The sequence below is a fragment of the Panicum hallii genome, chromosome 9, assembly GCF_002211085.1.
Source record: "Panicum hallii strain FIL2 chromosome 9, PHallii_v3.1, whole genome shotgun sequence".
Lineage (NCBI taxonomy): Eukaryota > Viridiplantae > Streptophyta > Magnoliopsida > Poales > Poaceae > Panicum > Panicum hallii.
In genome coordinates, this window is record NC_038050.1 from 63286067 (window position 1) to 63297580 (window position 11514).

At 48.7% G+C, this 11514-nt stretch overlaps 1 protein-coding gene across 1 annotated transcript; it reads left to right on the forward strand.

Moving 5' to 3' along the window:
- Positions 1 to 1827: 1827 nt before the first annotated feature.
- Positions 1828 to 4479, forward strand: LOC112873328 (putative disease resistance protein RGA3). Its single transcript, XM_025936309.1, has one exon. The coding sequence runs from the start codon at positions 1828 to 1830 to the stop codon at positions 4477 to 4479; it is 2652 nt and encodes an 883-aa protein (XP_025792094.1).
- Positions 4480 to 11514: the final 7035 nt, after the last annotated feature.

Genomic DNA, 11514 nt, shown 5'->3' on the forward strand with positions numbered 1-11514 from the left:
ACTCGCGGTGCTATTATTCAAGGATCTAGAAAAGAATATTGTAACTACTGTGAATTATAGCAGCAACCAGCAAATCATAGTATATAATTTTGATGCAGACAATGGTGGAAAAATGGAATTGTGTGATGATAGAACTTTATCACTATGTTTCTCGAAAATCAGTACTAAGAAGCTACTGTTGTTTGTTGAGGTGACTATACAATTGCTTTCAAGCTCAGTTGTGGCTGAAGTAGTGAGTAACATGGTGATGGATAGTACAACACTTGTTAGTGCAGCAGTAGATGCGAGCAATGAGCTAGCTGTTAGACATGTAGTTAATTGGGATAGTCTAGAAATACTTTCAATTGCAGAGGATCAGAAAGGTGCTGCTGTTGCTGTAATGGATAAAGATATAATGTATGAATTTCTAGATCTTAGATGAAAGGATGAGAGAGCATAGAAAGAAAGGCTTGCAGCTGAACAGGAGAAGCAAATTGATATTGGTTATGTGGATTTAGAGGATGTAGAGTTGCTAGTTGATGATTGTATTCCTGGTGAGGAGTCTGCTTTTTGTGATAAGGAAGATCCATCTATGGTGGTTGCATTTATTTTTTCTCTTTCTTCATTCTTCAACTCAACCAATTGCAAATTTATCTTGGCCAACTCGTCCTGTATGTCAAGCAATCCTCCCTTCACTTGTCAATTTCTTCCATCACTAAATTAAGAATAGCATCCATCGCCTCAGAGCTAGCATCCATCGCAAGCTCAGTCCTAGCATACTCCATATAGCCTTTGGTCCTAAGGTACCACGCATGCTTGTCCATATTTGTTCCGAAACATGTAAATATGCTTTTTGCCCCAGCAAAATTTGAAACAAATAATAAGTAATGCATCAAAACGATAGCAATCAAGATAAATTTCAGAGAACCCTCACCGATTCATTGTATTTCAGGCACTTGAAAAATCACTTGCCACGATTTTTAGCCCACCTATAAGTGAAAGCAACGAGCCTCAAATCCTTACAGCTCAGACAGAAGATAAGCGGAAATCCGATATCGTCCATCACAGGCGGTGGGATGACCTCCAGTGGGGACGGTGCGCCAAGCAGCACAGACGGCGGGGCTCGGCAAACCCTAGCAGGTGGTCTCCTGGCTCTACCCGCGGACGAGCGGGACGCCTGCAATATGGGGTGCATGGACGGTGTTGGAAACGGAGGGATATCGGATGCTTGTGGAGGATGATAGCGGCAATGGAGGGCTCTCGGCGGCGGCGTGGTGCTGGTTCTTGCAGAGGAGGCGGTAGCAGCATGCTAGAGATGAGCGAGAGAACAGAGAGGGAGGAGAGAGGCGTGCAGGGAAGAGATGAGCAGAGGGCCGTGGATCTAATCGGTAGTAAAGAATAAGGTGAAGGAAGTGGTCTTTTCGTAGGGGTTGTAAAATAAAAAAGAAAAAAATCAGAGAAATAGAGAAAAAAGATAAAATCTCTTAAATCGAATTTTGATGAAATATTATATTTTAAAAAGCTTGCGAATTGGATGTACTTATTGATTGTCAAATATGGAAATTTCTCGGTAGGCTCAGCACAGTCGTTCGTTCGTTTTCCTGAGCGGAGCAGGCTGCTGCTACCCTCCTTTCCGCGCCTCCTTCCCACAGTCGCCATTGCCAATAACCTTCCGGGAAGCGGCCAGTGAACTTCCTACCCATTCCCGAGCCAACAACCCGCGGCCACTCCACAAGAAGCGAGCTTTCCATTCGCCGGCTCTTTCGTCACTCAAGATCTCTCCTTTCGTTTTGCCCCCTTCCCGTTACAAGTCAACCCCCGTCTTGTCAACGGCACCCACTCGTCGCCATGGATCGGCTAAAGGACCTGCTGGGGGATCGACCGCTAAAGGGCATCTTCACCGCGCTCGGCCTGCCGGAGAAGATCGGCGGCGCGGTCCTCGACGTCCTGTGCTCCCGTGGGGCCCGCCTGTGGAACGTCGAGGAGGAGGCCAACAAGCTGCGCCGCACCAAGGAGCGCATCCGCGCCCTGCTCGAGGACGCCGAGCAGCGCCGCTTCATCGACCACGACTCCGTCAAGCTCTGGCTCCGGGAGCTCCGGGCCGCCGCCTACGACGTTGACTCCCTGCTCGACCGCCTGGGCACCCTTACGGCCGCGTCCAGGCTGGCGGCCGCCGAGCAGTCGCGGAAGCGGAAGCGGCCGTGGCCCAGCATCGAGCTCAGCCCGTGGCGACGGTGGGAGCTGGATGAGAAGATCGCCCAGATCAACGAACGCCTGGGCAATATCGACAGGGACAGGAAAAGGTACAGGTTGCAGGCCGGGGACGGGAGGAGGACTGCGGCTCAGCCGACGCAGCGCCCACGGTTCCTTGAAGCTGCCGCGCATCGCAACGAGAGGCCCATTGGCCGCAACGAGGAGAAGGAGCAGATCGTCCGTGCTCTGGTTTCTGACAATGCAGGCATGGACCTCCCTGTGGTTTCCATCTGGGGAACGGCAGGCATTGGGAAGACAGCACTGGCACGGTTAGTCCATGACGATCTTGAGGTAGAAAACTTCTTCACTGACAGGATTTGGGTTTGGTTACCAGATACGTGTGATGTGAGGACTGCCACCAAGATGATCATCGAAGCTGTGACCAGTAAAAAATGTGAGCTTCTAAGCTTGGACATATTGCAGCAAAGGCTGCACAACCACCTGCGCAAAAAACGGTTCTTGTTGGTGATTGATAACCTTTGGGCAGATGGATTTCAGTTCTGGGAATTTCTGAGGCCCTCACTGACCGCTGGAGAGAAAGGAAGCAAGGTTCTGATCACTACTCAACACGAAAGGGTGTCTAGGATGAATTCCACCATTTTAAGCATCCCTTTAAAGCCCTTGGAAGATGAAGAATGCTGGCAAATCCTCAAAGTCTATGCATTGTCAGGGCGGAGTAGCAGAGATCAGCATGATCTGGAGTCCATTGGGCGGAGCATTGCTGCAAACTGCCAAGGCTCCCCATTAGCTGCTAAGTCTCTTGGGGTGCTTTTGTCCGACACTCATGGAGGCAGAGAACAGTGGAAAAACATACTGAGTGAAATGCGAATTCTTGAAGATGACAAAAGCACAAACAATATCTTACCAAGTTTGCAGATAAGTTATCAACACTTGCCATATCATCTCAAACAGTGTTTTGCCTTTTGTTCTGTACTTCCTCTTGGTGTTGAGTTTGAGAAGGACGAACTGGTTAGACTCTGGATCGCCGATGGTCTTGTTAAGAGCAGTGGAAGGAGAAGAGTCGAGATGGAAGCAGGAAGATGCTTTGATGAGCTCCTATGGAGGTCATTCTTTGAAACTTCTGACACCTTCCCTATACGAAAATTTAGGGTGCCAAGTTTGATGCTGGAGCTAGCACAACTTGTTTCTAAACATGAATCTTTAACTCTCGGCCCTGACAATTCACATATTGCTGACCACCCTGAATGGATTCGTTATGCAACTATCTTGTGCCCAAAAGATAAGCCTCTTGCATTCGATAAGATTTATCACTATGAAAATTCTAGGCTCTTGAAATTATTCCCCAAGACAAAACTACCCTCAAATCAGGTTCCACCAGAACTTTTCTCAAAGCTGACTTGTCTGCGTGCACTAGATCTGAGTTACACTGAGCTAGATCTCCTGCCAGATTCTATTGGTTTCTGTATACACCTCAGATACCTCAACCTTCGGAATACTCTGATAAAGACTCTTCCAGAAACAGTCTGCAACCTATTCAATTTGCAGACACTTGACCTCAGGGACTGCTTCTGGCTCATGGATTTGCCTGAAGGCATGAGCCGCTTAGTTAACATGAGACACCTCTGTTTACATCTTGATTGGGATAGAGTTACTGCTTTCAGATCCATGCCAAGCGGCATTGACAAGTTACTATCACTTCAGACTCTTTCTAGGTTTGTTACAGTCTCCAAAGATGGGGGTAAATGCAACATTACTGAGTTAAAGAACTTGAAGATCCGTGGAGAGCTTTGTATTCTTAATTTGGAAGCTGCCACACATAGTGGTGCCAGGGAGGCCAATTTGAGTGGGAAAGAGTATTTGCACAAATTGATGCTGAAATGGAGTGATAACACCTGCAAGGATGAGCAGCAGCTGGACATAGAGAATAGTGAGAGAGTCCTTGAGGCACTCTGTGCACATAGCAGCCTCAAGCATCTACGCGTGGACAACTACCCTGGAAGAAAACTCCCTTCTTGGGTAGAGAAGCTCTCATCTCTGGACACTCTTGAGATATTTTCTTGCCCCAGGCTCACTCAATTTTCCGTGGAGGCGCTGCGGTCTCTCAGAAATTTCAGGATTCGTAAATGTGCTGATCTTGCAGTTCTTCCCAGAGGCTTATGCAGCCTGGAATCCCTTGATTGTCTGGAAATCCATGGCACTTCAAATCTGAGAATAAGTGCAGTGGACGTATTGCCAAGAAACATCTCTCAGCTGACTGTAAGTGGATGCGACGCCCTGGAGGAATAGTGCCGGCAAGAAGGTGCTGAGAGAGTGCAGCAAATTCATGATCCAAGGATTCAATTTAGTAATTGATGTGACACATGATGGTGATCAATTCTCTTCAGATGGTTGTAGCTGGTTTGTTTCTTTTGAACTAGTACTAATTTTCGTTCTAACTGTCGATGTTGCCATTACAATTTTCTATTGTTCTGTAAATAATTTTTCATGTTTGTCTATGGATTTGCATACCTCATGCACCCTTTGACGCTCCTCTGAATCTTTGTATTAACTTTTTTACAAGCTCAGTTGCTGAATTACAATTTACTGTTGCAGCTTCTGATCTGTTGCTGTGAGATATATGAATATGTATCTGACATTTTTTTGAGACCTATATATCAGACATTTAAGTGGCTCTTGCAATGACATATATGCTCCCCATTAAAATATATTTTTATGATAATATGTGGAGCTTTGGCTTTTATCTGATGGCACTGTGCTACTGAATTTGATTGTGAATACACAGTATGATTAGTTCGTCATGTATATGATGTGCCTGACAATGTATTGGATCTGGATCCTTTTTTTTTCTGAAATCTGAACTGAATGTATTGGATCCTTGAATGTGGCACCTCCTCATGAATTGGTAGTATGTCCACATCATTTCTTATCAGGTATTTTGGATTGTCATTACTCATTAGCAACTAGTACTCATGAAAGTTTCAGTAAAGTATATGTGCGTTCAACAGGCGCTTATATCATCGGGTTTGCTGCTTGTTTCATTTCTGGTCTGGTTCATTGGTGGAGGAGTTTTATACCATCAGCCAGTCGAGCATCAGAGCTACGATGTAAGATCTCCATTCCTTTTCTCCAATCCAAACTTGAGAATCAAATTTAGAAAAAGCTGGAATCCAATGAAAACGCAAAAAAATCTTTTTGCTGGCTCCTGGCTGCCTGTGCAAATAATTGCCTCTTGGTGGACAATCTTCCAAAAAAGAAACTGACCGGTGACCCAGTCTGCGCGCTGTGCGGGATCCATGACGGAACAGCACACCATGTACTTGCAGGATGCATGCACTCTTGAGTGTTTGTTCAGAGACCTGTGCAGTTGGCTATACAAGATTCAATCCTCGCTGAGTCGCTGTGCTGACCCTTGCGGTTGCAGGTGAAACGACTGCTGCAGATCGCAATCGAATAAGCATTCCGTTGCGGACACCCTTTGCCAATGGCAATCGAATATGAATTCCGTTGCCTTTTCCTCGAAAAGAGGAGAAAATCGTGGGTAGCAAAGCCTGTCGCCAAACGAAGAAGAATGCAGGCAACCTGAAAGCTACTGCTGCAAGTAGAAAGCAGGCCGGATTAAGGCCCATCGCTGAGGGAGGCCGAAAGAGCCCAACACCGTGAGGCCGCGGCGGGATGGACAGAAACGCGCAGAGAAAACAATCAGCGTGTGCAGCAGGTTCGCAGCACTCTCCGTTTGTGCCCCTGTTGTTTCCTTGTCAGTGCATGTCGTGGAGCTGCAAGTCGCAGATGTGACGCTGCAATTTGTCAGCTCTGCACGGCGACGCCTTGTTCATACGCCACCGAAAAGAAAACGAAGAGCTCTCCGTACTGAAAGTCGAGGAGCGGCCGGCGGCGCGATACTATCTGGACTAGAGAAACTGGTAGCGGCTGCAATTCTGGAGGCAGCCACTTGCAGTTTCAGATGACGACTCCAACGCAACGCCTCGCAGAACCGGCACCTCCCGACAAAATCCACTGAATACGAGCGATGGATGTGGGGGGCCTCGTCTCGTCTCCGTGGATAGCCATCCTTCCTTCCTATGCTGCGTACGGCCGCGCCGTGCAAATGGACGACGAGACTCATGCCCACACTTCGGTCAGAGTGGATTGCTGCTAACCGGGATCAGGATACTATCACGACAGCACGGAGCGGCGTGTGCGATAACCCCTCGCGCGCGTGATTTCTCCCCGGATTTTAGCAGAAATTCTCTGGCCGCCACGCGACGGTGCCAAGGGTTAAAAAACATTGCAGCACGTCGATCGTATGAACCGGAGCAGCCACCCCTCTTCTTTTCCCGGTGCCGTGAGATCAGCAGTCTCCCCCCTTCAGGACGCGGACCGAGTTGTTGGTAAGGAGGACTGGAGGAGGGACCCAGCAGGCCGCGAGGTGGCGCCGACTCTAGGCTCGTAGAGTCGGCGACTTGGTGGTGGGCATGTGCCGAACCCGCGCTCGTCACGCCCGCCGGGGCCTGGGGAATCCAGACGCTCCCTCGCCGCCTCGCCACGGAATATGCCGCGCCGGTGCTAAAGTTGACGGGGTCGCTCGCTCGCTCGCCCGGGCCTGCCAGCTGCAGCACGCCACGCGGCTAGCAGTCGGCCCCCCAAGGGTATAGATGTCCAACAGTGCGGGCCGTGCCGGCACGGCCCATGGCGGGCCAGGCACGGCACGAATCATTTATCAGGCCGTGCCGTGCCAACCCGCGTGCCGCTGCCTGTGCCCAAGCTCGGCACGACCTGGGCCAAATCGGGCCATGCCGTGCCGGTGGCCCGGCCGGCCCTATAGTACCGTGCCGCCCGCCGGCCTAATTACAGCTATATTCAGCTATGACCAACATTTTCCCAGGCTATTGATTAAGGACCAAAGAGATATTACTATGACATTCTAAGCAGAGACACAAACTTCCTTGTAATGCAAGGTATTTTTAAGGATGTGCATTACTAGAAAAGCATGTTAATAAACACTGCGACAACATTACAAAATTACCCAAACTATACATTGCCATGAGGATGTGAACAACTCAAAGCCAATTCCCAAATAACAGCAGAACTCCACAGTATATAAGCATAAGCATATGAATTAACTTAGGCAACCAACACATGTCAATTACAAAAATCAAAGGGATAATTACAAGTCAACTAGAGGACATACATAGTTGTAACCTGCATTTTCCTAGAACTACATAGTTGTAATCAAAGCGATAATTACAGCACCTTCAAACCACCTCAAATTGCATGTTTCAGTACAAGGATGCCAAAAATAACAGAATTTAACACAATTGCATGTTTCAATCAAGGATTCCAAAAATAACAGAATTTAACACAAAGTCACAAACACGACAGAAATGACAAACCAATATTATTAGAGCCATAGTGCAATGCTGCCTCATTAAAGCCTTCCTAGGTAAAAACTCACACCTCGTGAGAAAACCCTAGAAAGGAAAAGAGTACAGCTAGCTCCTAGAAAGAAAAGATCTTCCACCCCCTCTTTCTTGCTTCTCTTTGTCCCTATTATTGTTGACATCTTCATCCACCAGGTATATTGCTTCAAAGGTGGCTTCAAACTCCTTGGTCTCTTTCTCCACAGTGTGCTGATTTCGCATATCAGCGAGCTCCCAATCCTTTATGCAGGACAAGACTTCAACCATATCGGGAGTTAGCCGCCGCCGCCGGTCCTCAAGCACCCTGCTAGCTAAACTAAAAGTTGACTCTGATGATACAGTAGAAGCAGGCATAGTTAAAATATCTTTAGCAAGTATAGAAAGCACAGGATATGTCAACTTGTGCCGTTGCCACCAGTTTAGAACAATGAAAGTATCAATATCAAGATATGAAGACAACTCAGATATACGTAGATGATATAGATACAGGAGTACCTGCTGGCCTTCCAGGCAAGACATCATCCTTCATAGATATCATCCCATGCCTTTGAAACATTACCTGCGCTTCCAGTGGATTTATGTTGTTGTGCACTCAAGAGTGCAGCACCAAATTTTATTTCATATATCTGAAAAATCTTAATTATCCTGGAACGAATAGATGTAGAATATCTTGAATAATCTGTGCCCGTTAGTCCAAATAACTTCACAAGAAGCTTATTGAACCCCCTCATTTTAGCTCCAGCATCCAATACAAAAGCAAAGCAATATAGGATGGGTATGTTCCTCCAATATTTCAAAATTTTTGTTTTCATAGCAATAACAGCATCTCTTAGCAGTCTATCATTCTCAAAAGCAGTTAGATGTCTAGCAATTTTAAGTATATGATGTAGCATTAATGTTGAAGTGGGGTAATAAATTACAGACAATGCAATAGACGTATCATAGAACAATTTGAGGAATGATAATACCTTTTCAGCAACATCCCAGTGGTCATCAGTCAATAAAAAAGAGTCATCTTTCTTAACTCGATAGTTAGTTTGGATAAAGACAGAAAAGGTGCTTCGATAAGGAACAAGATGCTTAAGCATTAAGTAAGTAGAATTCCACCTAATATCCACATCCATACCAAATTTGCGAGGGGGCACTCCTAAACTCAAACAAAAGCTTTTAAATGTAGCAATACGCTGGTTTGAAGAATTTAAAAATGTAATTGCAGTTCTAAAATTATCAAGATAATGCTTCAGTCGTTTCAAACCAGATTTAACAATAAGATTAACAATGTGGCAATTACAGCGCTGATGCAAGAAAATAGCAGATAAGTCATCTTCTTTATCCTCAGAAGGAATTAAATGGCTAATGTACTTAGAAAACACAGGTTTTAGAACAGATACTGCAGTTTTATTAGCTGAGGCATTGTCAAGAACAATAGAAAATATTTCATCAGCAATGCTATAATCATCTACCACCATAGCAACTCTGTCAGCAATGTTCCTGCCAGTATATGCCACTTCAATTGGCCTTAAACCAAGCAACCTCTTTTCTAACCCCCAATCAGAATTGACAAAATGAGCAATCACACTAATGTAGTCCTCTTTAGCCTTACCACACCATATATCAGAAGTAATAGCAACAGATGAAACTGAATTTTTTAAGATTTCAGTAAATTTCTCCATACGTTCATTAAAAAGTTTGATCAAATCTCTAACAGTAATTTGCCTAGATGTCTTAACAAATCTAGGATTATGAGCATTCACAATATATTCTTGAAATGCATCAGATTCAGCAAAACAAAGAGGCAGATCAGTTCTAACAATCAAACGGCATAATTCAGTACGTGCTACTGCATCAGAGTACTCCCAACGCACAAGAGAACCATCAGGATTATATTTAAGAACAGATTGAATTCTACCGGTACGTTCCTTTTTTTTCTTAGCGGGGCAATTATGGCGGAGCAAATGTCCAGTGCCAGAAGAGGATTTAGCGGACAGGGTTTGCTTGCAGTGATTGCAGATGGCAGCGATTCTTACCTTTTTCCCTTTCTCAATGGTGGTGACCTCTGTGAAGTCGTCCCACGCTTTGGACCTTTTCTTAGATCCTCCTCCTCCCCTAGCCGCCGAAGCCGTGCTTGCGTCAGTCGGGCTCGAGGATCCCGTTCCCATCCCTGTTCCCGCATCGGCGTCCACATCGATAGCAGCATGCGTGCCGCTACCGAGAATGAAGCGCCTAGTATCCTCTGCGTCGTTCTGGTCTTGAAGCATCAACTCCTCATCCTCGGCGGCCCGATCTAGTTCCATGACCGCCACCTCCTCTGCGCCTCCGGTTCCTCAACGGCGCACGCGGCACACCCTCGATGCAAGCATCGAGCAGCACCTACGAGAGACAGATAGAGGATTAGGGTTAGGGTTACAAGCCATGACGAACATAGAAGCTTAGAGACGAAGAGCACGTTACTTGCACAACCGTCGGAGCACCAGAGTCGCCGACGAGGGGACAATGGAGAGATCTTGACTAGAACGACGGACAGATGGAGGATTAGGGTTAGGGTTAGGCGAGAGGAGGAACGCCAGGGAGAGGACGAGAAGAGGAGAGGCAGGATAGGGAAGGTCGGAAGGAGATCCACGAGGAGTTGTGCGGCGCCGCCGTGCCGAGGCGACTAATGGGAGAGGGCCAGAGGGCGAGCGGCTGCGGCTGCGGTCGGGAGAGGGGAGAAATGAGCGCTAGGGTTAGGGCGTGAGAGGGGGGGACGGACGGGAGGGTATTTATACCCTGGCAGCTAGGTGGGCTGGGCCTTATTTCTTACCGAGCTGAGGCCGTGCCTGCTGTTGGCACCGTGCCGGGCTCGTGCCAGCGCGGCGTGCCGGCCTTCGCGTCTAGGCACGGCACGCCGGTCGCGTCGGGCCGGCCTGGGCACGGTGCAGGATGGGCCGTGCCGGGGTCGTGCCGGGCCTCGGGGCAAACGGCGGCCCGCACTGTTTGGACATCTATACCCAAGGGCCAGGCCAAGGCGAAGCGCGTCTCGCGAGTTGCAACGGGAGGGGCGAGGGAGGCCGCAACCGCAACGCGCCGGGCCAGGCCGACCTCGTCTTCCCTGTCTCTCGGCCATCTGATGTGGAGGCCCATCTGTGACCCGTCATCGGCATCAGTCCCGGCTCACCGCGCCGACGACTTCGGGATGAACCGACGACCTGATGTCGTCGATCTCCGGGTCCTTTTTTTTTACTTTCTTTCAAGAAACCGATCGCGCCGGGGCCAAGCCCCGACGCCGTCGAGTCGAGCCAGGCTGGACGCATCGGGCGCCGACGCGGACGTCCGTCCCGTGGTCGGCGTGGCGGCGTGGGTCCCTCCTCGTCTTCAGCTTCCAAGTCTCATCTCGGCAGGGCAGCTGCCCGGCCCCACTCCGGCGGCAGCTCTCCAGTCTCTCGCCATCGCGTTCGCGTCCACCCGTTGCTTTCGGGCAGCCTGGCAGGCGGCCAACCCAGCCACCGCCACTTGCCATCTCCCGCCGTGCAAAATGCTTCCTGTGCTAGTAACAAACACACCTGTGACGCCGTGAGTCCGTGACTGCTGTGGTTTCGATCAAAACCCTCGGAGACCCATCTCCAACTCGAACCAAAAGTAGCAAGATCCTAAGGATCGCCAGAACAACCCTCCCCGTCCAGTCACCAATCCAGACGCGCAGCAAATGCTTTGCTCCCAACTGTACGCCCAACCCGATCCTACAGTTCCAGTCTTCCAGATGCCCACCTCACGGTCGTACGCTGCACCTGGCCAGGCCTGAACCGCAGTGGCCAGCGAAGCGGCGGCCTCGCTTTCAGTCCAGTCGCCAGCGAGCTTCCACGTCACACGCATCACCACCGGCGCGCCATGCCATCGCGCGCGCATCATCGCCGGTCACGGCGAGGCA

What these genes read in the sequence shown, in the direction of transcription:
- LOC112873328 (XM_025936309.1), top strand. Translation starts at nt 1,828, where the DNA reads ATGGATCGGCTAAAGGACCTGCTGGGGGATCGACCGCTAAAGGGCATC.